Source organism: Thyridium curvatum, assembly GCF_004353045.1.
Source record: "Thyridium curvatum strain D216 chromosome Unknown NODE_40_length_362384_cov_81.811220, whole genome shotgun sequence".
Classification (NCBI taxonomy): domain Eukaryota; kingdom Fungi; phylum Ascomycota; class Sordariomycetes; order Thyridiales; family Thyridiaceae; genus Thyridium; species Thyridium curvatum.
In genome coordinates this window covers 240,977-260,453 of record NW_022156795.1, presented here as the reverse complement: position 1 = coordinate 260,453, position 19,477 = coordinate 240,977, and the positions used below count along the sequence as shown (strand labels likewise).

The 19,477-nt window shown below is 57.5% G+C and overlaps 7 protein-coding genes across 7 annotated transcripts; 5 read left to right on the top strand and 2 right to left on the bottom strand.

Moving 5' to 3' along the window:
- Positions 1-599: 599 nt before the first annotated feature.
- Positions 600-1,697, top strand: E0L32_006877 (uncharacterized protein; the record flags this gene model as incomplete). The annotated part of the gene is made up of 1 exon (XM_031141558.1): positions 600-1,697. The coding sequence occupies one exon, from the start codon at positions 600-602 to the stop codon at positions 1,695-1,697; it is 1,098 nt and encodes a 365-aa protein (XP_030994176.1).
- A 1,405-nt stretch (positions 1,698-3,102) lies between these two features.
- Positions 3,103-3,894, top strand: E0L32_006876 (uncharacterized protein; the record flags this gene model as incomplete). Its single annotated transcript, XM_031141557.1, has 1 exon — positions 3,103-3,894. One exon carries the CDS (start codon positions 3,103-3,105, stop codon positions 3,892-3,894), a length of 792 nt encoding a protein of 263 aa, XP_030994175.1.
- A 759-nt stretch (positions 3,895-4,653) lies between these two features.
- E0L32_006875 (uncharacterized protein) lies at positions 4,654-5,331 on the top strand (the record flags this gene model as incomplete). Its single annotated transcript, XM_031141555.1, has 1 exon — positions 4,654-5,331. The coding sequence occupies one exon, from the start codon at positions 4,654-4,656 to the stop codon at positions 5,329-5,331; it is 678 nt and encodes a 225-aa protein (XP_030994174.1).
- A 174-nt stretch (positions 5,332-5,505) lies between these two features.
- On the bottom strand, positions 5,506-7,260 carry E0L32_006874 (uncharacterized protein; the record flags this gene model as incomplete). The annotated part of the gene is made up of 1 exon (XM_031141554.1): positions 5,506-7,260. The coding sequence occupies one exon, from the start codon at positions 7,258-7,260 to the stop codon at positions 5,506-5,508; it is 1,755 nt and encodes a 584-aa protein (XP_030994173.1).
- Positions 7,261-8,849: 1,589 nt separating this feature from the next.
- Positions 8,850-10,505, top strand: E0L32_006873 (uncharacterized protein; the record flags this gene model as incomplete). The annotated part of the gene is made up of 1 exon (XM_031141553.1): positions 8,850-10,505. The coding sequence occupies one exon, from the start codon at positions 8,850-8,852 to the stop codon at positions 10,503-10,505; it is 1,656 nt and encodes a 551-aa protein (XP_030994172.1).
- Positions 10,506-12,495: 1,990 nt separating this feature from the next.
- On the top strand, positions 12,496-14,203 carry E0L32_006872 (uncharacterized protein; the record flags this gene model as incomplete). The annotated part of the gene is made up of 3 exons (XM_031141552.1): positions 12,496-12,763; positions 12,931-13,262; positions 13,355-14,203. 3 exons carry the CDS (start codon positions 12,496-12,498, stop codon positions 14,201-14,203), a joined length of 1,449 nt encoding a protein of 482 aa, XP_030994171.1.
- A 989-nt stretch (positions 14,204-15,192) lies between these two features.
- Positions 15,193-18,347, bottom strand: E0L32_006871 (uncharacterized protein; the record flags this gene model as incomplete). The annotated part of the gene is made up of 3 exons (XM_031141551.1): positions 15,193-16,505; positions 16,559-17,892; positions 17,941-18,347. The coding sequence occupies 3 exons, from the start codon at positions 18,345-18,347 to the stop codon at positions 15,193-15,195; spliced, it is 3,054 nt and encodes a 1,017-aa protein (XP_030994170.1).
- Positions 18,348-19,477: the final 1,130 nt, after the last annotated feature.

Here is a 19,477-nt window from a genome sequence, read left to right as displayed (position 1 = left end):
GCTTCATCATCTTTGTCTCTTGCTTTGGCATCTTCACAGTATGAGCCCCTCACCGCAGGTTCCGGCATATCCATTTTCGCGTCTCATATGCTAATGAACTCCCGGCTTCTCAGCATGTGTTTTTCTATGGCTTGGTGAGCAATCCATGTCTCTCAAGGCGTTAAATCGCAATAGCTCCAAGCTAATAGGTAAAGCTTGTGCCTGTGACACCGACGGCGCTGGTCGAACGAGCCGGTGTCCCGAGGGAAGACTGTAAGCCATCGCATGCACACGCGCAAGCATCCATGCACTAACATCTGTCACTTGATGGGCAGTACAGAAATGGAACTCGGTATTGCAGGCCGTGTACGGCGCTTTTACCCTCATTGTGTCCCGTGAGTATGACCAGTCTCTGACTCTTCTCTCGCCCCATTACTTATTCGGCGGCGTTGCCCGTCTTGATAGCCATTGCCGGTTGGCTCACTGACCGGCTCGGGACGCGGCGTCTCCCCTATCTCCTGTGTCTGGTATGTCTAGCCGCGTCGACGGCCTTGCTGGCCGTCGGAACCAACATCGGCCTTTGGATCGCCGGCCGTATCCTGCACGGCGTGTCGGCCGGCATGCTTTGGGTTGTCTGTCTCGCTCTCCTCAGCGACACCGTGGGACAAAATGGGATCGGCCAGGCCGTGGGCATCATTGGCATCCCCATGAGTGTCGGCCCCATCATTGGACCTCTGCTGGGTGGCGTTATTTATGCATACGGCGGCTACTTTGCCGTCTTTGGCTTGATGTTCGGTCTTCTCGCCATAGATGCCGTGCTGCGGCTCCTCCTCGTCGAAAAGAAGGTCGCTCGCAAGTGGCTCGAAAGCGGACAGAACACCCAGCCAGAAGCGGCGGTTCCCTCGGCCGACAACAAGGACGAAGCTGTGAGCCCTGTGCCTGAGTCGGTCGATACGTGCGAGACTCCCACCGTACCGCGGGTCGACAACGATGGTACCCAGGCTCCAAGCTCCCAGAATTCGAAAACTAGCCGCCGGCTGCCTGCCGTCTTCCGCCTCCTGCTCAATCCGAGGATCACTGTCGGCATCATCGGCGGCCTTCTCCAGTCCGCACTCAACGTAGCGTTCGACAGCACCCTGCCCCTTGTCGTCGAGGACATCTTTGGCTGGAACCAGACTGGCCAGGGTCTCATCTTTATCACTATTCTCATCCCTTCCCTGCTTCAGCCCGTCTTCGGCCGGATCACCGACAAGTACCAGCAAGGTCGCCGCCTCCTCGGCGCGGGAGGTTGCCTGCTCGCCACGCCGTTCTATGTTCTCTTGCGTCTCGTGACTCACGACTCGATAGGCCAAAAGGTCCTCCTTTGTGTCTTGCTCGTCATTATCGGCCTGGCCATGGCGATATCTATGCCGGCTATCATCGCGGAGATTGGAACGGCGGTCGAGGATCAGGAGAAAGAAGATCCGCAAGCTGTGAAAGGGGGGGTTGTTGCTACTGGATGGAGTCTTGTCAACGCTGCATACGCAGCTGGTTGCCTAATCGGTCCCTTGTTCGCCGGTCTAATCCGGAACGCAGCGGGGTGGCAGACAACGACATGGTGCTTGGGATTGTTGAGTGGAGTGACAGGCGTTTTTGTTCTTCTCTTCCTGGATGGATGGATAGGAAAGAGGACGCCAAAGGCTTTGATAGCTAAAGCAGCGAAGGAGGGATCTGGTTAGCATACAGTAAAAAGTGGTTCCTCTTTTAATCCACAGACCGAGCCCGCCGCCGTTGATTCATTCCAGATATCTCAAACTTTCTGATGCTGGCATTGATCGTTCAGAATAGAATCCAAATCCCAGCAAGACATCTTGTCTCGCATCGCCAATGCCATATCGCAGACGCATTTCCTGCTCTGGTATAGAGAATCACCAGATCAAATTGACTCTCGACTCAGACTGAGGTCCCAGACAGTCCTATGACATGTAAACTGCATACCACATTATATTGGTGTGCAGACAGTCGCTGGCAAGAACATGCACCGTGAGAAAGAGCTTCAGACTCAGGAGCAGTCTCTATCCCACCAAATCATTTCGCGGTACTAAGCAATTCTCGGTACATGTGTTGAAGTATGTGATCATCTTTTGCTATCATTACCTGACTTGTCTCCACTTCCTTCCGAGGTGCCCAGGTCCGTTATCTCAGGCTCGTTGGCACAAATGGCACAAAGTAGACTATGGGCTATGACACATACTCAGCTCGGTCTCTGCAGGATACTGCATTTCCTACGGCAGGACAAGTTTTCGGGGGGTGATAATGAAACCGACAGACAGCAAGACTGCCGCTGCTCAGACGTCACCGAAGCTCCATTCAGCAGCTGCACCAGGACGGGTAATCCCTTCGTGATACGTCAATATGGATTCCGTCTGGACAGCTGGTTCGGCAATTCGATTACAGTCCGTGTAGGCGGGCAGCTGCAGCTAGGCAGCCAGAGGCGCCCTTCGTCCAATCAGTCTTGCAGCCCGGTCAGCACCGCCTTCGGTCATCCCAAGCCAACGATGCAAAGCTTACACCCCATACGGGGCTACCTGCTCGAAGCATTTGCATGGGGGCCACGGAAATGCAGGCCTTGTCCAATGACACCTCCGTACCTCCCAGCACCCATCGACATCCACCAAGGAGAATATCGCTGGTGGCACGTCTAGTCGGACGCCTTCCTGCACTTCTGTGCAGCTAGTCATGCCATGTCCTTGTGGCATCTTATGGATATCCCGCCGTGACCAGGATGCCCCGTAGAGGGTCGGTCGTGTCCAGGCCTTTGGTGCGGACGCCTGCATGAAATAGCACCAACATGCATCGCGATATGCACACAAGCTAGATAACATGTCGCTGGTTCGCCAGATACGAGGAGTGGTGTGCATACTGCCTATGGAGGGCACGCTGGCAGGGAGGCCGTACCAAAACCCAAGGCGACGCCCTCCTCCCCTCTTCTCCTCTTCTCTCCCCGTCTCTTCTCTCTCTTCACCCCTGTCCTCCACTGAGCATCTTCTCATCCACCTCCCTGGCTGCAAGGTTCTCCTTGAGAAATCAGCCCATCTACCAAAAGACAAGACTCAAGGCAACAAACCCCATCCCTCTGTCGCCATGGCGGACGTTCGGTGCGCGCTCCAGATAGCCTCCCTCGAGGGGTGGCGGTCCTTCGCCCTGCCGCCCGACTATGCCTCGGTGACGCTCGAGAGCATCGACATCCGCGTGCGGCGGCTGGAGCAGTCGTTCAGCATCCAGTCGCCGGCGCCCATGCTCGACGAGACCTGGGCCTCCATCACGTACCGCCTTGGCCGCCTGCAGCGCCGCAACGGGCCCCGGATCGCCATGGAGAAGCGCGCGCACGGCGACTTCCTGCCCGAGGACGAGGGCCTGGCCCTCGCGCAGCTCAAGAGCATGGCCTCCAAGGCCCGCCCGGAGGCCTCGGCCACCTGGCCCGAGGGCAAGGACAAGGCCGTGCTCGTGCGCGCCATCGCCCAGCAGCTCTGCCACCTCGCCGGCAAGTACGGGTACAAGCCGCAGTCGTACGACCTCGACGTCGTCGGCCTCTACTCGTTCGCCGTGGAGCTCATGATCGAGTCCGAGAGCCGCAACTTCCCGGCCCACAGGATGCCGCCCGGCCTCCACCCCGGGATCCGGCCGCCGCCGCGGGGGATGCCTCCGGTCGCCGTTATGGGCCCCAGGAAGGCGTGCTGCGGCTGCTGCAGTTGCCACTGCCACAAAGAGAAGAAGGCTACGAGCTGGTTCAAGCGTCGTGGCGGCCGCGGCGGCAAGTGGCGTAGGGCATTTGGGTTCGGATGGGTGAAGAGCCTGTGGTGCTTCCGCAAGAAGAACGACTACTACAGTGACACGGACAGTTCCACCGACGATAGCACCATTGTCGATGACTAAATCAGGATTTGATAGTCTGGTTCGTTGTGGATCAGGGCCTTTCTCGGCTCGGCCGTTGGATGGCAGCAGGAAAAGTCATCGATTGTTGTTCTGGATTTTGAGCCAGGGTACAGCGTGTGGCTGGCTTGGTCGCGGTTGTTTTTTTCATTTGTATTGAAATATTTCCAACTGCACTTATCCTATTTCCTTCAAAGCAACAATACCAATCCATAGCCTCCATAATGCACCATGAAACCCAGGGAACGTAAGATGCAAAATACCATCTTACTATACGCCAACCATTTCTTGTCGATTATGATTCGATGGTTTATCATAGGCTTGCAAAGCCCTAAGTTCATCCATACCGCCGATGAGCCAAGCTCCGAGAAGAATGGTGGGTTGCGGGGATTTCAAGAAAACATTTTCACGGTTGAGAACATTGAATCTGCCGCCATGAACAGTCGAAATCCCTCACTGCATCCAGAACTCCTGTATAACGGTAGTAGGAAACTGAGCTATAACCGACCGTGGTTATTCCATGCCACGTACATGGTAATGGAAGTAGCGCTCAACGACTGGGAATGCGAGCATTGCTATGTAAACTCTTAGGAGAAGCTAAGGCCTTTTCCCCATACGTGATCAGAATGTGCTCCCGGAGGCAGATATAAACATCCTTCTCTGGCAAGCAATTTCCCACTCCTTCGTTTCTCTCTTTCTCCCATCTTTCATCACCTCTCAACTTCCCGCATCTTGTCAAATACAGTGCACAGTGCACCAACCATGAAGTTCAACACTCTCCTCACCGCCCTCACCGGCGCTGCCGTTGTCACGGCCCAGATCAACTTCATCCCCGTCGCCAACAAGATCGTCGGCCACTTCACCAGAGTCAGCAAGTACGCCGTCAACAACATCGTCATCCCCACCCCCGGCGCCCTCGAGCCCGTCGCGACCAGGGGAATCGGGCCCGAGAAAAAGGACGATGAAGACAAAGAAGAGGCCATCCGCACCTCCGTCTTCCACGTCACAGCGGACAACGCCGACGACCCCTTGGGAGAACCCAGCATCGGGCCCCTCGAGAAGGGTCCATCCGACCCTCTCTCAGATCTCAACCTCATGAACATCGGCGAGCGCTCCTTCGATGGCCGCCACAGAATCCCTCTGCTCGACAAGATCACGGATAATTTCAGACATAATCCGGAGCCCAAGTCCGAACCTAAGTCCTCGCACAAGCCTGAGTCCACGCACAAGCCCCAATGGATCGGCATCGGCACTCATACCACGCTTTGGATCCCAAACACCCAGATCGCGACTGGAATCCGCAAAATCCCCCTCGGCCCTCGCGAAACCTTTGCTGCCTCGGCCGAGACGGCCGAGTCCACTGCACTGCAGCCGGAGGTCACCGCTGTTCCCGTGTTGCCTCTCGGCTATCACCCGCACTCGGGGCAAGTACACCGGTGAGGTCACGACGATTTCGGACAAATAAGCGCTCATCAACAAGGGGTTCGGGACACAGGAATGTATAGGAGTAAGAGCTTGCGGGAATTCGATCGAATTGGGGGTGCCTTTTCCAACTCTCTAATCGACTAGCTTAGCGTTCCTTCCATCCTATGCTAGATTACTAGAACAAGTCACTCAATCCTTCTCTTCTACCCACGTTCCCACGCCCTCCCATGTCGGACTATCCGTGATGCCAAATATGTTGATGCCACGACCCCATGTCGTCTTGCCATCCGGCCACCGCCGCAGCTCCGGCGGAGCCGTGCCTCCCACAATCTCCAGCCAGTCCTTGGGCTTATCTCGGTACAGCAAGAACCCAGCCATCCAGCGCTGCCACGTGTGCGGGCCGTAGTCGCCGGGCTTCTCCCAGTTCTTGGCTACGAGAAGCTCAACCTGTCTGACAACACCGCGATGCGAGGAGACCGTAGTGATGCCCTTCGCCCAGCCGTGGAAGTAGATAGAACGGTTCATGTCCGAGATCTCCTTTGACACAGCGAGAGCCATCTTGGGCAGGATCCCCTTGTCTATTGCGGGCTGCACGTCCGCTGCAGTGAAGTCGTCGACAATCTCGATCGGGAGCCGCAGATCGCTAGGAACAGGGTAGTTTGTGAGGGCCTGGAACTCGCGCAGGAGCTGGTCTGCTGGCTTTTGTTGCTCGCCCTCAGCGATATCAGCCTGCAATACCAGTGAGGTCCGCTCCATTTCCGTGTCGGTCGACAGAAGATTCACGACCCTTCGGAAATACTGGGCTGCAGAACGTGTGCAGACTAATTTGCGCCCCTGTAATGCAGGATAGATGTTCTTGACCAGGACCTCGTCCCGTGGTAGGGAGGCAGAGTCTTCGAGAAACTGAAGGGCCCGGTTCAGTATCATTTTCTGCTCCGGACCTTGTTTCTCAACTTCCCCATGGTTGACGTCTGAGATAAGCCCTAGCATCGCGCTAGGATCCAAATTTGCGGTTTCTGTGATATCGACGAATGGGTCCCGTTTGAGCAGGTTTTCGATGGCAGTGTCGAGAGGCGGTGGCGTCTGCGCCAGAAAATCACCGTTGGAAAAGTCGAAAATGAGCATGTTTTCGTGGTCACAGGACGAGCGTATCCTCTCCAAGAGCTTGTCGACTTCCTTTGTCCGGCCGTGCTCGATCTTGGTGAATATTATGCGCAGCCTCCGTGTGTGGTTGAGGCGAGCTGCGAAAACCAGGTCCTTGATCGTTTTGACCAGCGCGATCTCTTCCTCGGAAGCACTCAGTCTTGGCGGAGTCTCGCCACCCGTGGGAGTGTCTCCCTCGTTAGCTTCTTCTTCGTCTTCATCTTCGTCATCGCTGTCATCCCAGCAACCGGCTTCGGCCATCTGATAGAGCAGGGTCTTCTCGGTGAGAGAGATCATCTTGATCCACTCATTACCGCTGTCCACCACCGCTTCAACCGAGATCCATCTCCCCTTTGGCGGCTTTCTAAGCCTCACCACTTTATCATCTCCCATGGGGAGCACCTCGGGCGGTGACCTTGGGAAAGCGGCGCTGGTGCCGACGGCGATCAGGGCTTGACACCGCTTCATTATCTCCCATTTTGCTCTCTCGTACACAATCTGGGACTCTTGGTCGATGACCTTGGCCAGTAGCTGGGCCATGTCCGGGTCAGCTTGCCAGTCCTCGTGGTCCTTGTTCAAGGCATCCCGCCAGCCGAGTCGGGAACCCGGGCCTTTGCTGCTTGGTTGCAGCGATCTGATCCAAGTCCGCAACCCCGGTACCAAGTCGCCGAGGATTCTCCGGGACTCTGCTCCCAGGTTCTCGAGTTCTTCGACGAGCAAGCGTCGCTGCTCGAGAACTCGCTCGGCACGTGCAATTTTCGCCTCGATGTCGCCATACGGCCCATCAGGTGCCTCCTCCATCCGTACCACCGTCACCAGTGGTGGTGCTTTTCCGGATTAAATGAGAGTTGGTGGCAATAATACACCTTTGCCACGCGTATTGCGTAATTTATGTCCGGTCTTGGGATTATCTTGGGGCCAGATTTCGATCGCCCAGAGAGATGTGACCAAAACCATGGAAGTGACAATATTTCACACAGCGCTCAAAATTGACTAGATCTGGTACCCCACACTATATTTTCAGGCATAAATTGCCGCGCGACGGCCCCTGAAGCAGCCTCTGCCGGTTCTTGATTGGTGGGTCGAGGTTTAGGTCCCAAGGCTGGCTGCCCCACACCCTCTATTGTTCATGACTTGGGAACCTTGGAATCTCAATTCTTTGAGCATCCCCCTAGCTCCGGACGCTTTGTTTCAATGTGTATAGCATGTCAAAGAGCCTTTCACTCGTGGCTGAGTCTCAAAGACTCTTCACTCTCCTAGAGAGCTGGTCATAATCATTGATCCCGTTCACAGAGTCGAAGGGCTTCGTAACTCTAGTCAATTGACTAAGAGCTTCCTAATTAATTCCCTTGAGAGAAGGTATCAAAGAAAGTCTTGTTTGAAATGCCTTGAACAGCCTTCACCAGAAACGCATTTTCAAATTTGCAGATCTCGAAAAAGTCCCCAGATTTGAAAGTACGGATCCAGTTGCTTCCGAAGTGAATCAAGTTACGATTTGCTGCCAGCAAGGATTACCACCCAACACAAAGTTAACTAGACTCTTGATTTCATCCGGTTGCATTGGCTTCACTCAGAGCAGATTTATGCACTAGCAGCATATTCCTTCTGATAACCTGAGATTCCCTGGTTCTGCGTCTCAAGAGGCTATCTTTGCGCTCAGAGAAGCAGTTGTCTCTCAAGGATCAAGAACACCTAGATATAACTCGAGACTGAGTGATTCGACACTGGAAAGCTTCCTAGGTAACCAAGCTGACTGGGGTTCAATAAAGGACGATCCATCATCAAGGAAATTTGGTAAATGTATTCCTCCCTCAGACAGCCTTCATCCTAGCTCTACTTTGGTAGCCGAGGCCAGTTCTGAAGTTTTTCGCCTTCTTCTCGATACAAAGCAACACTCACTAAAGTGACGGATATTAAAGTGAACAGCGCAAGTTGTGCTCTTTCGACCCTATCCCATCTCCAGGGTGAGTGTTGAATAGATGCGGGTGGGGGATCTTGCAGCCTCCAATTTCGAAGCACTTCGCCATTCACCACGGTTCTACCTCAGCAGATTCACTTTGCACGATATGTGACAAACAACAGCCAAGCGGCCTCAACTTGCAGAGTCTTCTCTTTTTAAGGACGCATATCTCCCAACTTTTGCAACGTCCCCCCTTGCTTGATCCACCATCACTTTCAGCACCAGTCTTCAAGTGCACTCTTTACCTCGATATCTTCTGACATCCTTCTTCTTGTTATCAACCTCGACTTTTCAAGAAGCGTCATCTCCTTGACCGTCACTCATGGGACAACGAGCTTTCTACAACGATTGCCGCACTCTTCCACACCGTTATCCTCCGCGACCGGTTCCGATACCCCCCCTTTCTCTATCCTCATCCATCAATTCCACAATGGCTGGTGTTAAAAACTCGGTCAAGGGTTTCTTCAAGAATACTGCCAAGCCGATCTTGACCAAGATCACGAAGGCTGGAGACGAGAAGGACCTGATCGAGGTTAAGGACCTGGCCAGCAACATTCCATCCTCGCGAGTGATGCCCAGCATCCCCGACACTGCTGAGTCAAAGACTCGGCAACATGCTGGTCTCCGACCGAAGGTCAAGGCCACCATCGCCAAGGCCAAGGCCGGCTTGCATGTCAAGAACAAACTCCGCAAGAAGCGACTTCAAGACCAGACGACCAAGGCCTGGAAAGCCAAAAACGTTGCGGACACCGCCGCCGATAGTGCCCTACGGGTCAGCATCAAGAACCCCAAGCGAGAGGGTCGAATCATGACAATCCTCCCGGAACTGTCCCTCGACCATAATGACGCCTGGGACAACATCTTCACCAGCAGTCTCGAGGAAGCACGCAACTCTCCGGGCGTTGAGGACGAAGACTTTGTCATTGAGCACTTTGGCGAGCCCGGTATCCCGTCCATCCAGCAGCGGCTGTCGTCGCGGAGCCTCGACGACTTCCACCCGGAGCGACTGTCCACGATACCCGAAGCCCTGAGTGACAGCTCTCCCTACTCCCTCCGCACCGTCATCCACCACCCCCTCCCTGCCGCCGTCCCCCAGCCGGACGATTACTCCGAGTCGGACTACTCTACCTCGGACTACGAGGCAGAGCTTACCACTACCATTGTCAGCGGGAACCGTACAAAGTTTCCCGATATCTACTCGGGCGCCAACATGGGTCCTCCCGACCCGGTCGACGTGGAGCAGATCCGGGACATCACCGCCATGGCGGGTCACCCGGCTCTTCGTCGTCGCCCGGCCTCTGGTGGTGACCCGAATCTTGCTCTGAGCCCGATATACACGGTCTACGCCCGCAACGACGAAGTGCCTGTTCCTCGCGGGGAGGTGCTCTCGATGAGCAAAGTGACCGTTGTCTACGAGGTGATCGAGAAGGTCCCTGTCCCCGCCGAGCCAGCCCTTTCTTTCAGCTCGGTCATCACCGTCTTCGAGTCCAACGACGAGACCCTGCTTGCCCTGGGGCAGAAGAAGGCTCCGACCAGCCAGCACCAGGCGCTCGCACTGAGCAAGCTTGTCCCTGACGCGCTCAGGACGCCCCCCGCGAAGGGAAACGCGCCCAATAGCTCCATCCGATCTTCGGGTACGGTGACTACCAAGACCGCCCAGTCCCCAGAGACCCCGCCTTCCCTCTCCGAGTCGCAGCAGACCGACGACTCGCCCCCCTCCGTCGACACTCAGTCGGCGATATCCCCCATGCCGATGCCGAAGTGCAGATCCGCACAGGCGCCGCCACGCAGCAGCTCTGAGACACAGTTTCTCGAGCTGACTCCTACCTCCTCTCCCCGGGGCCCTGGAGTGGTGCCCTCCTCGTCGCCGTCGCCATCGTCGCGGTCGGGTTCCCGAGGCGCCGTGGGGCCATCAGACATCGATTTCTCAAAAGTTGCCGAGATCAAGTTTTTCGAACATTCCCCGACGCAGGACGGTGACGAGGGCGAGGAAGGCCCGGGACCGTCTGCCGATCTGGGCGGTCAGCGCCGCGGCCCGGTCAAGAGGTGCCGGAGCCTGCTGCCCAGACCCGTTCCTCGCAAGTAAGGCGTGGGCTTTGCGGAGAACTGAGGAGTGGTACGTGTGAGTATATGGTTCCTTCCGAGACATCTGGTAAGGAGAGGATGGATCACGGGGGGAAGGGGAGAGGAAGCGTGTCACGATAGGGATGTCACGATAGGGAAACGACGTTATGACTTGGATAGCTAACCAGAATAACACGAGACTCTCTCTGTCTTGAGATACGGTGTGCTGGTGCGCACATGGTGTCTCTCGAGACGAAAGGTCCTACAGGATCCTCATAATGATGAGGATAGCATCAACGTAATGATCCTGCCTCCGAGAGAGATAGATACATATTCAATACTACACTTAATGTTTTGTCTCAAGCCCTGCATAACCGATCTGCTGGATGATGCCTGTGACCCATCCCTGCATGTAATTTGTCGAGGGAGATAGATGTACGGAGTACGGTACGGCAGGCAAGCATTGGTGTTGCCACACAAGCCGCACGGAGAGAAGGAGAGCGCGCGTAAAGGGCATATTATATAACAGCCCATTTAAGGCCCTCTCCTCGACTGGTACTTCGTACACTGGCTAGATTGACGTGTCGTCGAGTGGCTCGCTGTCTCACTGCGGCTGCAACTCCCGCAAGCGAGGTAGGTATGGCGTGTGTGTGTCCATGTCAGTCATCAGTCAAGCCACTCAGGTCGCCACGAAGGAGTGGTGTGGTGGTGCGGTGAAACACGCCGCTGGGGCCGTAGCGTGGTGGCGCCCACCACCTCGGCCAGTAGAGGGATCGGCATGGGCTATGCTTAATGATGGAGGCGACCAATCGACTGCCTGAGAGGACAGCTGCGATGCGAGAGTCCAGCATGGATGCAAGGATGCGATGCCATGGATTGGGTGGTGTGTACTTGTACAGCAGAAAAACAGGTATCAGAGAACCCGCCTCGCCCGCTAAACGCTCCAGGGCCACCTATGACTTAGACCTGGCGTTAGCGGGCCCCTCCCCCGGACCTCAACGTCAACGCTCTTGATGTACGTATCGACAGATGGGCACCCCCGACGTCACAGCTATCATGCGCTGCCGTCCAAGTTTGTCTCCGTTGTCATGTTGGCACGCTGGCCACCGTGTTGCGTTTGCTAGCCATGCGAGCAGGCTTCCCGCTTCCGCTGTGCCTCGTGCGATGCTGTCTGTGGTGTCGCAACAAGCAAATGTCCAGTCGGCCAGTCACTCAGTCACTCAGCCAGGTCCCTTTGTCCAGTCCACTCGGCATTGTTTTCGCCTCTGTGGACAATGACTGTGCCTCTTTGACTCCCCGGTTTGTCCGTTTCAGTGGCACCCTGCCCTTGGCATCATTTTAGCCCTGCCCAATCTCAGAGATCGGACAACGTTCTTCCCTGCTCTGAGTTATGTACCTAGGAGCAGCACCCCCCCCCCCCCCCCACTCCTCCTCCCCCCCCAAAGAGGTAGCAATCCGGAGGAAAGCGACATGGACTTTGAGCAGGAGTCCGAGCCGGCCTCGTGATTTGCTGTGCGTTTTGCGTTTGCGTTCCCTGGAAGGCCCTGCGTGCTATGTCGCTGCCAGCCGATTGGGTCTTCGCCTCACCTGTGTCCCTGTTCATTTCGATTCCACTTACGTCGATGGTCTGCTGGCCTGCTGCTGTTCTGTGCCTGAGCGACTGACCCCCTTGCCGTCACTACCACCCACCTTACGATATTGGAGAACCCCTGTCACTCACCGCAAAAAGACCCGAGCAGGGGCACACGGGCAAATCGTCATGACCGACGTGAACCCCTGCTGTTAAAACCCTTTGTCCCTTTTGTTGAGTCGCTGCCCGCCGCTCCTCTCACTGTTGACGTTGTTGCTGTTCGTCTGTCTGTCGCGGCAGAAACTCGAGTTGCCAGCTGGGAAAACATATCACAACTTTTCCTGTTCTCGTTGCCGTACTGCAACAACGCCAACAATAGCGAGAGAGAGAGAGAGCCAGTCGAACTTGCCAAAGGGGGAAAAAAAAAAGAAAGAAAGAGAGAATGGGTAACTCGCACTCGGCCACGGCCATCGAGACGTGCCTCAGCACCGTCTGCGCCGGCCGGTCCAGCTGCGTCGGCTTCCCCAGCGACCCGCTCTACCAGATCAACTGGGTCAAGCCCTACAACCTCGACAAGGCCGCCGCCGTCAGCCCCGTCGCCGTCGTCCGGCCCTCCACCGCCGACGACGTCGCCGGCGTGGTCAAGTGCGCCGCCGACAACAAGCTCAAGGTGCAGGCCAAGTCGGGCGGCCACTCGTACGGCAACTATGGTGAGTAGTTAGACAAGAGAGAGGAGAGGGGGGAAAAAAAAGAGAAACACAAAAATATGGGATTGTCCAGTCCAGTCCCAGTTCCAGTTCCAGTTCCAGTTCCAGTTCCAGTTCCAGTTCCAGTCTCCAAGCATTTACTGACCACACCACGTTCACACATGCACCAGGCCTCGGCGGGCCGGGCGCCGACAACGTCGTCGCCATCGACATGGCCAACTTCCAGGGCTTCCGCATGGACGAGTCCACCTGGCAGGTCACCCTCGGCGCCGGCAACCTGCTCGGCGACGTGACCAAGAAGCTCCACGACGCCGGCGGCCGCGCCATGGCCCACGGCGTCTGCCCGGGTGTCGGGCTCGGCGGCCACGCCACCATCGGCGGGCTGGGCGCCATGTCGCGCATGTGGGGGTCCTGCCTCGACCACGTCCTCGAGGTCGAGGTCGTCACGGCCGACGGCAAGGTCCAGCGCGCCAGCGAGGCGCAGAACTCGGACCTCTTCTTCGTGAGCTTAGCCTTCCTGCCCTTCGCAGTACAATCTTACCCCTTCTTCACCTCAACCCCTTTCTGACATCCAACGGCCACACACACACACAGGCCCTCAAGGGCGCCGGCGCCAGCTTCGGCGTCATCACCGAGTTCGTCATGAAGACGCACCCGGAGCCCGGCGACATCGTGCAGTACTCGTACTCGTTCACCCTCGGCAGCCTGCGCGACATGGCCCCCGTCTTCAAGCAGTGGCAGGACCTCGTCGCGGACCCGCAGCTCGACCGCCGCTTCGGCAGCGAGATCATCATCACGCCCCTGGGCGCCATCATCGAGGGCACCTTCTACGGCACCGAGGCCGAGTGGAAGGCGTCCGGCATCGCCGACCGCCTGCCCAGCACGGGCCGCTCCGCGGGCACCATCACGGTCCCCGACTGGCTCGGCGCGCTCGCCCACGACGCCGAGACGGAGGCGCTCTACCTGTCCAACCTGCAGGCGCCCTTCTACTCCAAGTCGCTCGGCTTCCGGCGCGAGGACCTGCTGCCCGACCGGGCCGTAGAGGCCATGTTCGACTTCCTCGCCTCGCACGACGCGGGCACCCCGCTGTGGGCCGTCATCTTCGACCTCGAGGGCGGCGCCGTCAACGACGTGGCCCTCAACGCCACGGCCTACCCGCACCGCGACAAGCTCATGTTCTACCAGAGCTACGGCATCGCGGTGCCCCAGGTCGGCCAGGCGACGCGCGACTACCTGACGGGCCTGCACGACGCCATCCTCGACGGCGTCGGGAGGGGCCGCGCGTGGACCACGTACGCCGGCTACGTCGACCCGGCCCTCGGGCCCGACGCCCAGCCCGTGTACTGGGGCGCCAACTACCCGGCCCTGCAGGAGGTCAAGGCCAAGTGGGACCCCGCCGACGTGTTCCACAACCTGCAGAGCGTGAGGCCCAAGAAGGGCTGAGGTGACGAAGAGGGTTTGGAAAAGGAAAAGAGAGGGCGGGGGAGGAGCTGTACTAGATGGAAATCTTGAGAAGTAGAAAGGGGGGAGGCAACACGGATCTTTTGCTCTGAGCCCTGTGCGTGCAGTGTACTCATGATCATTCAGAAGCGTCATACGTCTTTCCGCTGTTTTAGACTGGAGAAGTATTCCTTCCCAAATGCAATAGGAATCATCGGCTAGCTACATGTCGTAGATTTCAAGACCTAATATTAATCCATGACATCTCGCGTCCAAGCAACCAATCAGTCAGACAAATCGTCTCTCCCTCCCTTTCCCAGCTCACTGCACGCGCGTCTCGAGGACATTCGTATCACTTCAAGGTCATCCGCAAACCGCAGCAACAATAAGTCTCATCTTTTTCGATTGTCAATCTATTTTACATGGCAAAAATCATGCAGCCTTTCCCTTTCCCAACGATGTCAAGAAGTTGCACAGAGAGACTCCATATTCTCCTTTCCCACGAGAAGCGAGTTTCATACAGACCACATGGCGCCCAGCAAATGGGAGACAAGCAAGCCAGCCACAAAAGAACAAGAAAGAAACAAAACACATAAAAGAAATATAGGAGGAGGGTCTTGACCAAGTAGATGGCGAGGCACCGACGAAAATCTGTCTCTTTGAATTTGTTTCTCGTACTCTCGCCTAAGAATGACCTTGGTCATAACCTCCTGCTCCCCCCATCCTAATGACAACCTGTTTGCTAGTTTGTTTGACCTGCCTGACCATTTTGTGCAAGACGAAAATAACCACAGCCCCCCGCCTCGAAAGAACGAATAAAATTCTTTTTTCTTTCGTTTGTTTTCCCTCCCTGCCAATATCAAAGCAAGGCCCAAAATCGTACACACATACAATATCACAGAGTGAGAGAGGTGATGGCACCCAATTTCAAGCGCCACTTATGTAAAGCATGCGGCTCCATCCAGGCCTGGATAGCCTTGGACACTACCTTTCTAATGGTAGTTACCGCCCCAGCCGCGAGGCTGGTTGCCGTAGAAGCTGCCGCCGAAGCCCTGGCCGCCATAGGCCCCGCCGTACGGGTTGCTGGCATGGCCCTGGCCGGCGCCGCCGCTCATGCCGTAACCGGCGCTGCCAGACTGCCCTCCGTGGAGACCGTGGCCGCCCTGCTGCAGGTGGGCAGGGTAGTTGCCACCGTAGCCTCCCATGCCCATGCCACCCTGCTGGTTGGACTGCGTTGCGGGCAGTCCAGACTGAGAAGGCGTCGTGTTGGTAGCCGAACCGGGACGCGCGCCGCCGAGCGAGGGGCTCGGGCCGCCCGTGGCCTTGGACTCGCCAAAGGGCTTGAGGTCGTCGCTGCCAGCGGGACCGCTGCCAGGCTGAGAGGACTGAGCATTGTAGCCCTGTCCGGACTGTGACTGGTAAGAGGAAGCACCACGGCTGAAAGAGTCGTGGGATCCGCCGAAGCCGCTGCCTCCGAAACCAGACTGGGTTCCAGACTGCGAGGAGCCGACGCGTCCATAGTCGCCGAGTCCCGAGCCCAGACCGCTATCGCCCCTGTTGAGCGACGACTGGCCAAATCCAGATCCCTGGGAGGACGAGTGGTCATGAGGGCCCTGGGGCGACATGTACGGGTGCTGCTGGCCATAGCCACCCTTGCCGCCGTAGGGTCCTCCGAAAGCGCCCTGGCCGTAGCCGGGATACTGATTCATATAAGCCGCATAGTAAGGGCTCTGGTAGTAGGGGTGGTTGTAAGGGTACTGGCTGCCATGCGGCTGCTGCTGCTGCTGCGCGTGCGACTGAGACTGGCCGGCACCGGGGCCAGCCTGCTGCTGAGCCTGAGCGGCAGGGTTGGGAGTAGTATTGCCGCTGTTCTGCGTGTCGGCAGCCGAGCCCGAGCCGTATCGCGAGGCAGCGCTCTGGGGGTACTGGCTGAGGTTATCAGCCTGCGGGCCGCCATATCCGCCGTATGCGCGCTGTTGCTGAGAAACACCCTCCTGCTGTCCCTGACCGCTCTGCTGCTGGCCATAATTCTGGCTATGGTTATAGTAGTTGTAGGGGCCGCGGTTCTGGGCATCAGCGGTGTAATAGGACGAGTAATCGCTAGGGGCAGAGCTGAAAGCACCACCGGGCTGTTGGCTCTGGGCCTGCGCCTGCTGCTGGTTCTGGAAGCCGTCGTACTGAGATTGAGTCGATGAGGTGTTCGTGGGCTGGTTGAACGAATCGAACGGCTCCTGAGAGTAAGAGCTCGGCTCCTGCGAGCTGGCCGGGCCAAAGCGACCATATTGCTGAGCTGGGGCTTGCGGGGCTACCTCAATGATTAGCGATACGGGCAGAGAATGCTCAGGAAAGTGGTCTTACCTTGCGAAGCGACAGCGGGCTGCTGTGGGGCAGCTACGGGAGCGGCTACAGATACGTCAGCGACAACAGGCTGTGAGATCGGGGCTTCGGGCCGAAGTGTACCGGTCGGTCCCTGAGGAGTTGGGAGGGAAGTGACGGGCTTCTGGGCGGGGAATGCCTCGGGAACCGATGCAGGCTGAGGCACCGGAGGAAGCGAGGCCCGCGGGTGGCTGACAGGAGACTCGACCGGGGGCTGGCCTCGTGTCTCGGGGTCCTCCCTGTCGCCGTCGATGTCCTCATCCGCACCACTAAAGCTCAGCGCGCCAAACTGCACAGTTGTCCGGTCAACATCGCGGTTGCCAGGCATGCGGACAGCCTCCTCCTGATCAAGAACCCGGCGGGAGTGGCTCGGGGTGCGGGTAGCAGTGCGTTCGGTGGCCTTGAGGGCGGTGGCAGCGTAGCCACTCGCGGCGGCACGAGCGTTCTGGTGCTGCTGCTGGGAAGCAGACAGAGGAGTGGCGGTTGCGCTAGCTGCGGCAAGCCTGGGGTCCCAAGAGTCGGCAGCCTCGCTGCGCGCCGTCTCCGTGTCAGGCGGGTGCGACGAATCGACAATCTGTTCGAGGTTTGTCTCGGTAAGTTGATCCTTGGAAGGCGGTAAAGCAACTTCGGGTACGACTACCGTTGGAATTTCTTGTGCAGGGGCAGCTTCCTTCTTGGGCTCGGCAACATCCTCGGCGGGCGCTTCGGGTTCGGGAGCCTCAGGCTCGGCGACGGGCGGCAACGGCTCGATGGTCTCCTCGGGCTTGGGCGCAGGGGCAGGCTTGGGCTTGGGAGCAGCCTTGGGGACGGTCGACTGTCGGAGCATGCTTGCCCAGGTCTTCTGAGCAGGAGCGGCGGGAGCAGTATCGGGGTTGGACTTGGCAGCCGCCGGGGCAGCAGTGGTGGAGGTGTTCTTGGTTGCGGATTCGGAGGGGGCAGCGGCAGTCGCATCGGAGGAACCCCAGGCACCAGTCTCATCGCTGGCCTTGTGGGCGTCCCAGGCGGACGACTCGTCGGTAGGAACGGAGAGAGGCTTCTCGGGTCGGGCACCATTGGTGGTAGCGTGGGCAGATTTGCCGCGAGCGGCGCGGCCGCCGCGTTCAGTGGCCCTGCCACGGCCTCGGCCGCCCTCGACGCCACCGCGTCCGCCTCGAGCATTTCTGGCCGGCGCAGAATCGCCCGTAGTTGTGGTGAAAGTGTTCTCCTTGGGCTTGGGCCGGGTGCGGTCCTTCTTGGGCTTCGAGACTTCGCCCCACTGGGAGATGGTGCCTGAACGAGACGGAAACAAGTCAGTCAGCTTCAATCCACAACGAGACCTGGACTCGGATCATTGCATCGCAGCACAATGGCATGCGCCCTCGTACAGCATATACGCGGCGAGAGTGCAATTGGGCGATGCGATTGAGCTTTTGGCAATTGACAAAGGCCCAGTGCGAGTGAAGTGGAGGAATTCGGAGCTCTGCTTACCTTCGGCAATGCGAGTGACTGCGATGCTCACATCGCCATCAGTCTCTTGGAGAGCGAAAAGAATATCGACGTCTGACCAGTCGGGGAACATTTCCTTGATCAGACCAATCTTGTCGCCGTGTAGCTTCTTGAGCTGGCCAATTTCGCCCTCGTCCTCGTTGAGAGCGGCAAGAGAATCGTCGCCGTTGGTGGCGGATCTGTTTTGAATGCGCGCTCCTCCTCGGCTCGAGAAACCTCCTCTGCCGCCGCGACCAGCGCCTCGGCCGCGCGAGGCAGCTGGTCTTGCTTGCACCTCAGATGACATGGTCTGAGATGGTCTGTGAGAAGGCTGTCAGAGAGCCCTCGTGGTGTGGTGGTGAGTGTGGGTGAGGATGTGTGGACTTGGGGTTTGCCACAGCTGCGGACAGTGAGTCAGGAAGCTCGACGAGGGAGACAAAACTGAGGAGAATGGCGAGGTGTAGGCAGGCAAGATGGAAAAGGAAAAAAGAAGAGACGTTGGTTGGGGGGAGTGTTGGACAGAACTGCGGATGATGCGAGGCAGGTGAGAAGAAGTGGAGGAAGTGCAGGTGATGTTTTTGCCAGGAGGTTTTGGCGATTCAGAATTTGGGACCCATAAAAAGCAAGCAGGCTCGCAGGCTCGCAGGCAAGAGGCAGCAGGAGCAGCAGCAGGCTGGGCCGGGGGGCTTTTGGGGGGGCTTTTTTCGGGGTGGGTGTGAGGCCAGGCCCAGGGCAGACCTACCTAAGGTAGGTCCATAGGTAGGGCGTCGTGTGCTCTGTACTCGGTTACTCTGGCGCTGCAAGGGCCACTGGGGGAGCCCACTTTTTAGCTTTTTGGGTACGTGTACCTCGAGCAAGGTCTGGGCTAGTGCCAGGTACCTGCGCTGCTGGGGAGAATCAATCCGCTTTCAGTCGAAGCCCGGCAGGCTTAGAGGTATATAACCTTGGTACAAGGCATCCATGATTGATGCCCAGGATCACGAAGAAGAGTTGGGAGGTTTGTTTGTTTGTTGCTTGCTTTCTTACCCTCCCTCCCTCCCATACTCTCTTCCCTCCACGACCCCGACGACTCACGATTGGATTGGTGCGCCTCCCACGGAAGCAAACCAATGGATGGAAAAGGACAATGATGGAATTTGGCTCTGGGGGTCAGCTGTCACCCAGCTGGAAGGCGCTTAGTGCGGTGGTTAACTACTTCGTACTTGGTACCTAACCTTGCGTCTGGTGGCTCTCTGAATAGCACTCAATAAGCCCCGGTTTTATGTATTGGGAGCTCCTTGCAGCCGGGCCCCTGCAAGCTTGCATTTCATGTGAGCAGTGGACTGCTCGGGCCTCGAATGTCAAGTCTGATGTCAGAGAGCACCCGAGGCCTTGTCAAAACGCACATCAAAACGCATTGATGGATCTGACAAGGGCGGGGAAATATCAGAGTGTCAT